This window comes from Lemur catta, chromosome 1, assembly GCF_020740605.2.
Source record: "Lemur catta isolate mLemCat1 chromosome 1, mLemCat1.pri, whole genome shotgun sequence".
NCBI classification, from domain to species: Eukaryota; Metazoa; Chordata; class Mammalia; order Primates; family Lemuridae; genus Lemur; species Lemur catta.
Window position 1 is genome coordinate 271,479,583 of NC_059128.1, and position 13,873 is coordinate 271,493,455.

At 40.2% G+C, this 13,873-nt stretch overlaps 1 protein-coding gene across 1 annotated transcript; it reads right to left on the reverse strand.

Moving 5' to 3' along the window:
• Positions 1–350: 350 nt before the first annotated feature.
• Positions 351–11,170, reverse strand: RWDD2B (RWD domain containing 2B). Its single transcript, XM_045540507.1, has 6 exons — positions 11,007–11,170; positions 6,202–6,375; positions 2,923–3,149; positions 2,766–2,833; positions 2,282–2,644; positions 351–1,311 (listed from the first exon to the last, which is right to left on the reverse strand). Exons 3-6 carry the CDS (start codon positions 3,127–3,129, stop codon positions 1,077–1,079), a joined length of 873 nt encoding a protein of 290 aa, XP_045396463.1. The 5' UTR covers positions 3,130–3,149; positions 6,202–6,375; positions 11,007–11,170; the 3' UTR covers positions 351–1,076.
• Positions 11,171–13,873: the final 2,703 nt, after the last annotated feature.

The window sequence follows — 13,873 nt, forward strand, 5'->3', positions numbered from 1 at the left end:
CTGACTCTTTAAGAAGTATCCAACACATGGTATGAACCTGAGTGCTAGCAATTAGTAAATATTTAATGAATTCTTTTGTAACTGATTTATGGTGGGCCTCAAAAACCAAGTAGCGTGTTTATTTGACTCTAGGTCAATCTGCCAAAAATAAATTTATAGAAAGCCACTTCCAGAATGAAAAATTTATCTAAATATAATTTGCCAAAAATGAATTCTCTAAGTTACTAATGAATTTTTGAGGCCTGTTAACAAAGCTCAAGTTCTACTCATGCCTTCTCCTTCTGTGAGGCAAGGCAAAGAGCAAGGGCAGAGCATAAGTATATAAAAATAGAGATGAACTGCAAACTCCATTTAAGAAAAAGTTCACATATTTGTTTATTAAATGGTAGATGCAAAACTAAAGCTTTGGAAAAAGGCTATTTGATAAACTACCTTTTCACTGCTAATAAAGAGCTTAGAGTTTAAATAAATAAAACTAGTTTTATTTCATAATAAGACCTCTAGAGATAGGCAGGATAAGCAGCTCAACAATGTGGGGACTAGCATCTCTGAGGTTCTCTTGGCCCTTCCTTCCCTTGTAGTTGAGAGCACTACTCCCGCTCCAGCTGTTACTTCAGAAAGAGGGGGAAGAGGTGGCCTAGCTGCATCTATCACTTTGATCAGGAAGCAAAAGTTTTCCCAGAAATCCCGATGCCACCTGTAACTGCAAAAGAGACTAAGAGGATGAGCAATTAGCTTTTCCAGGTTCTATAGTAGAGCCAGGTAAGGGAGAAGGGGGTTGGGAATGACTATAAAGTTGGACACCAATATTACCTTCACAGATAATTTCTCTTTCAAAATGGGTAATTTATATGTTAAGAAATTTCTATCAGTAATTTTAAGATTTAATGTGAAACTCAGTTCTGCTTTCAATCATGACATATTTTTAACAGATGCATTCCATCTATACTACTTTTTCTTGTTTTTTTCCCCCACAGTCTACAATGGAGCTAACATAAGATTACTTAATCTTTCAAGAAAAAGTAGGAAAAAAAAAATCAAAAGGCCACGATACTTTGAACTACTCTTCTACTCAGTCATTGTCCTTCCACACCAAAGAACATCTGAAAAACATCCCCACATCCGTTGGCATTTAAGAACTGATACAGCTGACCAAAGTCCATGTGGTTTCCTCTGGCTCCACTAACACTGAACACTTTTTCTTCAAAAATAGAAAATTTCCTTTGTCTTTCCATTTCCTCATTTGTGCCATCAAAAGGAATGTCTTCTCGATGGCGAATTAAAATTCTCTTCCAGTTTAATTTTCTGAGTCTGAAAAGAAATTTTCAAAGCAAAAATTATCAAAATGGGTTGTATATTCTAAAGCACTGAAAGCAGCAGTTATAAAACAGATTTATTCTATGCCTCTTCCTAGAAGTAAAAAAGCCTACTTTTATCTCACAGGAATTTATTTTAATCAAATATGATTCTGGTCATAATCCCATCCCCAAACTCATTTATTACCATTACTAATGTCTCATAGCAGTATATTAAAAATGTAGAAAATTGCTGAACCTCAGATTACTGAAGGACCTTAGCAGAAACTCATGTAGGATATCAGTATAGAAATGAGAAGACTGGCAGCAATTCTAATGCTTCCAGAAAGCCCCTTGTTTCACAGGGTGTACAGTTTATGATATCACTAAGATGAGGCAAGAATCAGATCCATGGAAATAGATGGGATGGTAGACAGGGCCTTGGGCAGAGGCTCAATTCATTCAACATGTATTTACAAAATGTCTCCTATGTGCACTGTGGCAGGTGAGGGGAAAAATGCATACTATATGGGATTTCTGCCTTATCCACTGATTTGAGATTGAATCCCCATGCAAATATTAATACAACCCCTGGGACATACTTATTTCCACATCTCTAGTACAGTCATGCCTCACTTAATGACAGGGATACATCCTGAGAAATTCATCTTTAGACTATTTTGTCATTGTACGAAATTCATAGAGCATACTTACACAGATCTAGATGGTACACATTTTTCAAATGGAAAACCCATGTGAAATGCCCCAGCACCACTACTGAATGTCATGCATTTCCTCTACTTGATCTGCAATGCCAATATCAAGTGCCATATATCAGGTTCCTATATATGCTCCATTATAATCTTACAGGACCACTGTCATATATGCAGTCCATTGTTGACCAAAACATCTCTAGGTAGCACATGACTATAACTTGTTTAGTATTAAAATTATTGACATGATATATAAAAAATGTGAAAGCAAACCTTGACCAAAATTCTTCACAGGCACTTTGTGGGCCTTCCACACAAACAACACCAGGTTTCCCAGGCATGCTAAACCCAGACAGGGAAAGCTCCTTTGCCCACTCTAGAATATTCTTTCTTTTATATTTGTTGTAGATATGATGGCTATAGATCCAGAGTCTGGTGAGGATGAGATCGACTGACTGGACTGTGCTTCCTGTGATGGGGGAAGATGAGATATCTTTGCTGACATAGTCAGAGGCATGTTCTCTAACCCATTCTGTGGCATTCAATATACAGACATCGCCAAGACAATTCTTTTGCAGGTATGCAGTCAGATCTGTGTTCAGCTGAGTCTGCTGGGATCTACTTAACAATACTGATCTGATGGAAAAGATACGGGAAAAAATTAAATCAATTTTCTTAGAAGAGAAAAACTCAGGAATTGCTTTTACTCTCAGATTAATTTTGACCTCTAAAGTTGGCAAGAGTTTCTGTAACATACCTGACAGTAATTTCAGGCAGAATTGCAGGGTACTTAAAGGGAAGAATACAGGCTAGAGAAAACATCACCTGATTAAAAAAAAGAAGAACAAAAATGCCCTAAGTGCTGTTTGAGACCTTGACATGTTTCAGTTTTTCCAAAGATAAAATTGAATTACCATTGCTTCCTCAGATAGGTCCAGGTTCATATTGATAGTAAAGTAAACTTTTGAAGAGCGCCCCTCCATTGTCCTCTTTTCAATACAAGCTTTCAGTTCTGCTAAAGCCAGCTGGTCATTCACTATGAGCTCATTCTCACCAGGGAACATACTGGTTAGCAGGTCTAACTCAGAGAGCTGGGCCTCCGCCTGCTCTATCTCAATCATTTTCGGACACCCGTAAGTTTCTAAGGAGGTAAAGAGAAGAGAGACAATTTACATATACAATCTTGAAAGAACTCAATAGATCAACATGGGTACTTAATAAAAATGTATTACATTTCTTCATAAATTGTGAAAATTAATTAATCTCTTTCCCTGTTATTCTACTTTCAGATGTAATATGTTAAAACCAAAAATGTGGGACAATCCAGTGAGAGCCATGAAACCCTAATAATAACTAGGCACCAGATTCCTCTCTCTCCATATCTAGACAGTTGATCTGGCATCTTCAGCTACCACAATGTTCAATTTCATTGAAGTAAACCAATTATATAGGCAAAAAGCTACATCAATAATACAGCCAGAAGAGAGCATATGACCGGTTACATTGGAAACCTAGAATGAACAAAATGAGTAAGAGAATTTAGTTATGTGGATGGTAAATTTCTTCTTCTTAAGTAAATATTAATGTCTATTAGTTTTTAAGGAGAAGAATGTAAAGAAGGGAAAATAAAGGCAAATTATCCCATAGCTCAAGTAACCCATTAACATTAAAACAAAAAGTACAAGGATAGAAAATTCAAATGGTAGATGAAAGTTGAAAAAGGAAGTAGTTTTCTGCTTGGGGCCTCCCCCCATACCCACCTGAGTCCCTCATCAAAGGCTAAGAGTTTCTGGTGTTTCAGATCAGAAAAAAATTTTTTTTCTTTTCTTTTCTTTTTTTTTTTTTTTGAGGCAGAGTCTCGCTCTGTTGCCTGGGCTAGAGTGCTGTGGCATCAGCCTAACTCACAGCAACTTCAAACTCCTGGGCTCAAGCAATCCTCCTGCCTCAGCCTCCCAAGTAGCTGGGACTACAGGCATGCGCCACCATGCCCGGCTATTTTTTTTTATATATATATTTTTAGTTGTCCAGCTAATTTCTTTCTATTTTTAGTAGAGATGGGGTCTCGCTCTTGCTCAGGATGGTCTTCAACTCCCGACCTCGAGGTATCCATCCGCTTCGGCCTCCTAGAGTGCTAGGATTACAGGCATGAGCCACTGCGCCCGGCCCATATCAGAAAACTTTTAAGCATTATAAACATATACATACATGAAAAATACACACTGGCATAACGTATAAATATATGGAGTAAGAAATACACAGTATACCTAAAGTATATACAAAGGGGATCACATATACCCTTTTCCTCCTACTTGCTATCCCTCTCCCCACCAAGTCTATTTTGGAAATCTATTCATTGTCAGCACATAGTGATTTCATTCTCATGGCTGCCTGTCTTACTGAATCCTTTTGGGAAGGAAAGGCCCGAGTCCCTACTCAGACTTTTCTGATACCATGCTGATTAGGGGTGGGGACTGAAGTGCCTCATGCAGTTCAATGAGGGTAGAATCTGGGGTCGCTTTGCTGGTGTGGGTACAGGCAAGACCACAGTATTTTCTGTGGTATTTGCCTGGTATAGAGTATTTATTGTCTAAATATTTTCTGTTTTGCTAGGCTGCCTCTTTCTTGGTCCTTTAGCTGCAGAAAGCAGGCTTTTGTTAGGGCTTTTATCTATTTATTTTTACACTGCACCCTTGATGTTTCTGGCTTGCTGCTTCTTCAGTGTCAAGTCTGGGATATCTGAGGCCAAAAGAATACCCAGAAAAGTCACCACCATGGGCCAGGCGTGGTGGCTCACTCCTGTAATCCTGGCACTCTGGGAGGCTGAGGCGGGTGGATCATTCGAGCTCAGGCGTTTGAGACCAGCCTGAGCAAGAGCGAGACCCCCATCTCTACTAAAAAAATAGAAAGAAATTAGCTAGACAAATAAAAAAGAAATATATGTATATATATACACACATATATAAATTAGCCGGGCATGGTGGCACATGCCTATAGTCCCAGCTACTCGGGAGTGTAAGGCAGAAGGATCACTTGAGCCCAGGAGTTTGAAGTTGCTGTGAGCTAGGCTGATGCCATGACACTCTAGCCCGGGCAACAGAGTGAGACTCTGTCTCAAGAAAAAAAAAAAAAAAGGCACCACCATGTCCTTCCTTGGGTCCCAAGGTCTCTAGCCAGTCTGCCCTCTTCTCTCCACATTTTAGAGTCTTCTTGTGTTTGTTTTATGTATAGTGTTCAAAATTCTTAGTTGTACTTAGCAGAAAGAATGGAGCAAAATACATCTATGTCTACTCCATTTTTGTCCCAAAGTGGAAATCCCTACAATATTTTCACTTAGCAATTTAGCAAAAGAAAAAAAAATAATGCCTGGTAATTTCCATAGGGGAAAAAGTTGTTATAAGGAGAGCTGATCTAAAAATCTCAATCATATAAAGGTTACCTAAGGAATAAATCAGACAGCATATAAGCATGTGTTTGTAAAGATGTTCATTGGATCATGCTTATAAGAAAAATAACAGAAATGACTTATGGAAGACTAGCTTAATAAATATACATCCAAACAGTAGAATATTATGAGGTCAATAAAAATGTATTTTGATGCTGAGCATGGTGACTCATGCCTCGAATCCCAACAGTTTGGGAGGCCAAGGTGGGAGGATCACCTGAGGCTAGGAGTTCAAGACCAATCTGGGTAACACAGCAAAACCCCATCTCTACAAAAAATGAAAAAAAATTAGGTGAGCATGGTGCTGAGTTCTTGTAGTCCTAGCCACTCAGGTGAGTGAGGTGGGAGGATCTCTTGAGCCCAGGAATTTGAGGTGGCAGTGAGCTATGATAATACCACAGCACTCCATCCTAGAGCAACAAAGCAGAACCCAATCTCTATTAAAAAAAATGTATATTGACATTGATGTTCAGAATACATGGCTACCTGAAAAAAGTAGATTGTAGAGAAATATAAATAGTATGATATTACTCTTACATGATCACATATACATGAAAATAGTCAGAAAGTAAATTCACCAAACACTTAACAGTTGGCTAAAAGGGATTGAAGGAACGAGGAAAAGACTTTCACTTTCTAATTTGTGTGCTTTTATATTGTTTGAAGTTTTATGATTAGCATGCAGTACTTATAAATTCACTAGAAAAAAAAATAGCTCCATCCCATTGTTGCAAAGGAAAACCTGGCTTACCTTCTTAAAGAGATTTTACTCTGTGAAATCAAACACAATTATTTAGGACAGTGGTGTCTTCATGGTATTCTTTCTCATCCTCCATAAGGACTTATCGAGCAGTACTATAAGTGGAGCTTCATCCTTCATGCTTTCCTGTAGCTTTCTATTTAGTCTGAGGATCAGGATGTATATCTAATAAGACACAACAATGATTTAAAAAAAGCTAAGTATTAAATGAACAGTAAAGGTATTATCATGGGGATTAAGATGACAGCATGATCAATGAAGTAGGCTACCAGGAAAGATATGAGGAAGGAAACAGGATCTGAGCTGAACCTTGAAAGAGTAGAACTTAGACAAGGGGAAGAGGAAGAGGAGTGCAGAGGGCTTCTGGAAGAAACATCTTCCAGACAGAAAAGTGGTATAACTAGTGGTGGGGGCTGTACCCCCCTGAGCACGAGGAAAACAGAATAGACCTGAACTTGTCCCTTTCTCACAACCCCACCTACCAAGGCCTAATTCAGGGGCTCATCATTTGTATTATTTTCTCTTGTGCTAGTTATTTTGTTTGTCCCCTAATCCCATTCTTGGCCCTTCTTTGTCCTGCCCAGGACTCTGGACAGCTGACCTCCATAGCATACAGCACTTGACTCTTCTGCCTTTCTTGTGTTGGGTTCAGCCAACACTCTGGCAGGAAGTAGGAGGATGGAAGGAGAAAGAGGCCAGGGTATTTCTTTACTACTACTTCCTTGCTTTGGTGAGATTCTGACAATGGCTATAATCCTTGAAGACCATAGTTTCTGCCGGCAGACTTTCCTCTCTGGTTCCAGCAGACCATGAGGACCTAGGGGTAGTAATGGTTCCTTTAAACCTGGACACACCTTTGTAAACAATCTCTTATTAAACAGTCTCTCCAAAGTTTTCAAAGGTGAATGTGTGTCTTTTTCTTGCCAGAACCTTGACTCTTCTTACCTGGACTCTGCCGCTAATGTCTCTTCATCAACTCACACTCCACCACACTGTCATTACAGTGACCATACGTGCTGCTCTAACAGAGGTCTAACAAGGTAGGCAAGAGAGCCCTGACTGTGTATTAGGAAAAAGGTCACACAATCAGTGGTTGGTCACCAGTGTTGCAGTTTGAGAGAAGGAGTGGGGACGTGTTAGGTTCCCATGGGAAAGGCAAGTTTACCACCCTAACAGCTACTCAGTGGAGTGAATTTATCCTCAGTTTACAATCTGGCTATTAGTTTAAAGACCTGACAGTACAAAATGCCAACACATTGAGAGTGGATCCGATTCACAAATGCTGCCTTGGATCACCTATTATCAAGCCCTTTAGGAATATGTCTTTCCCTTTACTCAAGTCTTCTTTATTTTATCCCATATAGTTGGGTCATTCTCTAATATCAGGAAACAGTATTGGTTCAACAATTTAGCTAGTTCATTGCATGGAATTTTTGAAAAGCAAACAAAGTTCTTCCACTTAAAATGAAATGCAAATTATCCACAGGTGACAGATCAGTAACTGCAATGGGGTCCTGTCAAAAGCACATTAAGTATTATGGGAACGAGTAAATGTGGTGGAGTGTTGCATTCATTAGGATTAATGGAACATGAATCAGGAAAATAAGAAGCACTCTTGCACACACTGAACTGTCTCCATAGATCCAAGTAAAAATCAATGTCAACATTACATCATTCCTAATCCCAGTGCGTTATCAACTGATGTCCTTAAGACACTATTTACCAGGGTACCAATGCCATGCTGAGGAAAAAAAAATCACAGAAAACATTTTGTGCTTAAATAAGCTCTTGAAATGGTGAATGACAATAAAGTTCAACGGGTTTCTTTAGGGTAACCATAGGTCCTCGTTAGCCTGCCACCATGATCCTGGTTTATGGCGGTCATCCTATTGTCTTGACTAGCTTAATATTTATCCTAGACAAAAGTGACCCTATTTGGACAACAGATTATATAGGTACACTTTTTACGTGTGGGTTCTCAGTGTCTTGTTAGATAACCGTATGCACTGTGAACTTCCAAGAGGGATGTTCAGTATGTTGAGTATCCCAAACCTATTTGACTCCAGAACATATTTTTCCAGGCCAAATGGTATTAGCTCTCCTCTCCACAGAATAGAGCAGGATTCCTTGCTTTGCCATCTAACTTAAGTAGTTTAAATATTACCGTCTTCATAGAAGATGGTGGGTAGCCTTGGTAATATTTATTTATGTTTATTAACATTTATTTTTAAAAATTTGAAGTTACCCTTTTTAAATAACTGTTAGAGCTGCAAACATTTCTCCCTCCTTTAATCACAATGTTTTCTTTACTAACCATTGACTTCATATAATTTTACATCCTACTATTTGCACTTACTATCATAATTTAAATATTGGCTATTATTTTTTTTAAATCCTCATAAATATTTAAAATTCCTGGACTTAGAATTTCATAAACATCTTTCTTAGTCTGTTTTGCAGTTGAGAAATATAGGGGACAACTCATTAGGTAATTGTTAAAGAATGTGAATTTACTTTGGTTTTTATTGCAGTAGTTTAAAGTATGGACTCTGTTATCAGATTGCCAAGGTGCAACTCCTGAGTCTGCCACTTACCAACTGTGTGACCTTAGGTAAGTGGCTTAATTTATCTATGCCTCAGTCTCCCCATCTTCAAAATGGGAATGGGAGGGTTGCTGTGAGGATTAAATGAGAATGTGTGGAAAGTGCCTGGCAACAGAGTGCTATGTGAATACTTTCTGTTGTTATTATTATTAGTGTTATTCATTTAACAAATGTTTTTCAAGTGCACCCAATATACCCAGTTTCTTTGGCACTAAGAATAAAACAATGAACAAAAGTAACAAAAAATCTCTGCTGAAACAGAGGTTTAATCTAGTGGAAGGAGACCATGAAATCAAAATACAAATATATACGCTCAGTGGATAACTGTTATGAAGAAACCTGAAGGATAAGGAGCAACACTGGGGCAGTAGGAAGTGAGATTGTAAACAAGGTTGTCAGGAAAGGCCCCTCTTCTAAGGTAACTGTGAGGAAGAGACTTAAAAGAACTGAAGAAAGAAGCTGTGTGTTTACTGGGGCCAAGAGTGTTCCAAGCAAAGGGGACAGCATGTTCAGGGTGCCAGATGATCTGGCTAGAGCAGAGTGAGCTGGGAACAGGGTCATAGAAGAGGAGGAAATGAGGGCCCATTTATCTTGGGTCTTGTAAGGCATGGCCAGGACTTTGGATTTTATCCTGACAGATATGGAATGCCAGTGGAGGGTTTTGACTTATGAAGAGGCCCACACTTGCTGCTATGGAGGATACTGTAGCAGAAAGCAGCGGGACCAGACAGGCCCTGCAATGATTTGAAGAGAGATGATGGTGGCTTGCATAAGGGTTGCAGTGGTCAAGGTGGTGAGCAATATTCAGGTTCTGGACAAAGAGAGAGAGAGTACAGCCAACAAGGTTTACTGATGAATTATATGAGATATATAAGAATGACTCCTAGGTTTTAAGATACTGAATGAATGGATTTGCCATTTATTTTGATGGGGAATATTGTGGAAATCTGAAGCTTGGTTTTAGACACATCAAGTAATTGCTAGGTTTGTTCCAGGTGGGAACCCAAAAAGTAAGTATAGGACAGAACAGAAAGTGGTTAATGCAAAACTTAGCCTTGTAAAACAATAGCCGCAGGAGTCTAGAGAATCCCCAGATGTTGTAAATCTAACAGACAGCTACAGCCAGCATTCCTTCCACCGGCCCTCCATAGGGATGAAGTTTATCCCTCCCTCTCTCTCCTGATAAGAATGAGGCCAGAGCTGAAGGATGGATGTGACTGGGGCACGGATCCTAGGAGCTGGTTGTTTGAAAAAGAATTAATTACAGGCAGCTGTCCTGGCCCACTTATTTTTACTCCCCCTCCGCCCAGAAACCCTCTATAAAATCCAAGGCTCTCCCCTTTTCTTTTGTGGACGCTTTTTTGCCTACACCCATCTGCACCCAGATGCTCAAACAAAACAAACAAACAAACAAACAAAAACCCCAGCATTTTTCTACACATGAGTCTTTCTGTCTCTCTCTCTCAGCTCTGGACCTAACAGTAATGAAGTCTCTTTTAAGACACCTATTAAGTACAGATGTCCAGGAGGCAATTAGATATACCATTATGGAGCGTAAGAGATTTATCTGGAGATATAATTTTGTTTGTCATCAACACTTATTTAAAGCTATATATTTGTTGAAAGTCACCCACGGAATGAGTGAAGTTGGGAGCGGGTCCTGTTGAGTGTGGGGTCCGGAAGATGAAATGGAACCACCAAGGGAGTGTGGGATGGAGGGGCATTTGAACAGAAAACTACGGGAGTCGTGTTATAAGTCACTTATTTGCCAAATTATTTTCGTTGATGAGATTTCAACCCCCAAAAAGACCCTCAAGAGAATGTTCTGACTCAAGATTTCAGAGAACGCTGTAACAACTTTGACTGAAACTTGAGATTCCTGAGTGAAATAATTCCTTTTCTTCTTTATTATTTTTATTTTTTTAAAGAGCTGCCATGGTGCTGGAGGGGCACGTCCCCAGGTCCCCGGCGCGCAGGTATCGCCCACCGAACACCTGCTCGGGCCTCAGCGGGCGGCCCCCGCTGTGAGGGGGACGGGGCGACGCCGGGTCAGCTCTCACCAACCGCAGGACGTGTGGCGGGACGGAAGGCGGTACCGCCACCTCCGCAGGTTCCGGGCAGGTGGTCCCGGTCGCACAGCGTGGGAAACTCCTAGTCTCGTTGACCACTGGCGCTAGCAGTTGGAAGACTCACCTCTAGCCGTGCCCCGCTCACTGCTGTGACCCCTGGTTTCTTGGCTGTACAGACAACTCAATTTTCCTAGGGAGGGAGCCTCAAAATTCCAGGATCCGACGACCCGAAGCTTGCAAACCGCCGCGCCGGGCGCGCTGGGGCAGCCGAGCCACCGCGCCCTGGGAGGCGCATGCGCGCGCGCGAAGCCGCGGGGCCCGGAAGTCAGGGCAGCCCCGACCTGTAGGCCCGGGGATGCGGCGGGGAGCTGTCCTCCGTATTTGGAGCGACCGAGCGAATTCTTTGGTCCCGCTGGTTGCTTCTGAGTCGCAGAGTTTTCATTCTTACACCTTTCCATCCCAACCCCATCGTCATTTCTCAGCTGCTGCCACTGTGAGAGTATAGCGGGCACTGTTCTGGGACAAGGATTGGTCCATTAAAGTGATGCTCCTCAAACTCGGACAGGTGTAAGAACCATTCGGAGATTTTATTGAAATGCAGATCAGGATTCTGTAGGTAGAGGTGGGGTCCCAGATTCTGCATTTTTAATATCTTCCCACACAATGATGATCTTCCTTGTCTCTAAACCGTGGAGTTGGAGGGCATTAGGGAGACGTGAGCGTAAATGGGTGGTGGTCTTGGAGGCCTTAGGTGTTGCCCACTAACCAAGGTGGGATTAACTGTGTGAATGCAGATTTATCTCTGGTAATAAAATGACAGTTTGAAGGAAATTCCAACACGAGAGTAATTAGAAATATTTTTCCCAATTCAATTATGTGCAATACACTTTATGTCACATGTTCATTGTAGTAATGTCATACGATTTGTAAATACTGACGTTCGTTGATATTAGATATTATCACTGAGAACTTTAAAACAATTGATAATAGTACATAGGTCTTCATAGATGCATTGTCTACTTGGTGTTTCATGAGCATTTTTAAAGTCATATAATTATTTCTTTTTCCTCCAATTTTTATTCTGAAGAATTTCAAGCATAAAGCAAAGTTAAGAGAATTTACAGTGAAGCAGTGGAGCAGTTCTGAAGGGAAGAAGAAGGAAGTATTTCCCCCTCTCCATTTTGCAATGTCCAAAGATATTTTGGGTTGTCAAAACTGGAAGGATGCTACTGGCATTGAGTAGGTAGAGTCCAGGAAGGCTGCTCAACTCCAGCAATGCACAGGATATCCCCCTACAACAAACAATTTGCTGTTTCAGAGTGTTGATAGTGTTGAGGTTAAGAAATGCTGATCTAGGCTGGGCACGGTGGCTCACGCCTATAATCCTAGCACTTGGGAGGCCGAGGCAGGTGGATCGTTTGAGCTCATGAGTTCGAGAGCAGCCTGAGCAAGAGTGAGACCTCGTCTCTACTAAAAATAGAAAGAAATTATATGGACAACTAAAAATATATAGAAAAAATTAGCCGGGCATGGTGGCGCATGCCTGTAGTACCAGCTACTTGGGAGGCTGAGGCAGGAGGATTGCTTAAGCCCAGGAGTTTGAGGTTGCTGTGAGCTAGGAGGATGCCATGGCACTCTAGCCAGGGCAACAAAATGAGACTCTGTCTCAAAAAAAAAAAAAGAAATGCTGATCTAGAGACTATCATAAATATTTTACCAGCTTTGTCACATATCTAACCAATCTGTTTTGATATATTTCAAAGTAAATTGCAGACATTAGTACAGTTCTCCCTAAGTACATCATCATGCGTATCATTGCAGTTCAAATTAAGTTTTTTTGAGATAAAAATAAAATGCATATCTTAAATATACATTTGAGTTTAAACAAATGCATACACCTATGTAACTCAAATCCTATTAAGATATAGAACATTACCATCACCCCAGAAAGTTCCTTCATGCTCCTTCCTAGTCAGTCCACCCAGCTCCCCCAAGAGGCAACCACTGTTCTGATTTTTTCTCACCATAATTAGTTTTGCCTGCTCTAGAACTTCATATGGTTGGATTCATAAAGCAGGTAATTTTGTGTAAGGCTTCTTTCACTCGGCATAACATTTAAAAGATTCATCTATGTTATTGTGTGTATCAGTTACTTTTGATTGCTTAGTAGTATTCCACTGTATGACTATATCACTTTTTCCATTCTTGTTTTGATGGAAACCTGGGGTGTTTCCAGTTTGGCTATTATGAATAAAGCTGCTGTGAACATTCTTAGTATTTCATTTCTAATGACTATATTTCCTCAGTAAATATTTATTAAGCACTTACTGTGTTCCAGGCACTTCTAGGTACTGGAGTTATAGCCATGAACAAGACAAATTCGTCCTATCTCTCAAAGAGCTTACATTTGCATATTTCTGTGTATGTATGAGGAGAGAAAATATATACGTAAAAGTGAAATAAAAATACCAGATAGTGACAATTGCTGGGTAGAGAAGTAAAATAAGGTGATGTGAGTGATCAGATGATTGTTACCTATATTGCTCTGCAAACACCTTTGCGAGGAAGTGACTTTTAAGGTGCAAACACAACGAGAATAAGATACAGACCATAGAAGATCCAGGGGAAGAGCTTTCCAGTCAGAGGAAGTAGGAAGCACCACAACCCAAAGGCTCTGTTTTAGAATAGGGATTGAAACCAAACCAAAACAAAAAGGGCCTGTGTGGCTGGAGCTCAGAGAAGAAAGTATTTTAAATTATCTCAGCAGTAAAGGGAGGAAGAGCCAGTTTACCCCAAATTTAACCAATTGTTACTCTGGCCAATTTGGTGGGTAGTTACCTTAATCTACTTTTATCTGATTACTAGTAAGGATGGACATTTCTTCATTTATTTTATGACCGGTTGTTCTTTTATGATTAATTACCTGTTTACATCCCTTGCCTGTTTTTCTACTGAGACCTGATTTGTTTTTTTTTTTTTTTTGGTAGCGAT

What these genes read in the sequence shown, in the direction of transcription:
- RWDD2B (XM_045540507.1), bottom strand. Translation starts at nt 3,129, where the DNA reads ATGATTGAGATAGAGCAGGCGGAGGCCCAGCTCTCTGAGTTAGACCTG. An exon ending in CTGCCTGAAATTACTGTCAG is followed by an intron (nt 2,645 to 2,765) that starts GTATGTTACAGA and finishes CTTTTCCATCAG; the next exon opens with ATCAGTATTGTTAAGTAGAT. An exon ending in TGTGAAGAATTTTGGTCAAG is followed by an intron (nt 1,312 to 2,281) that starts GTTTGCTTTCAC and finishes ATTTCTTTTCAG; the next exon opens with ACTCAGAAAATTAAACTGGA.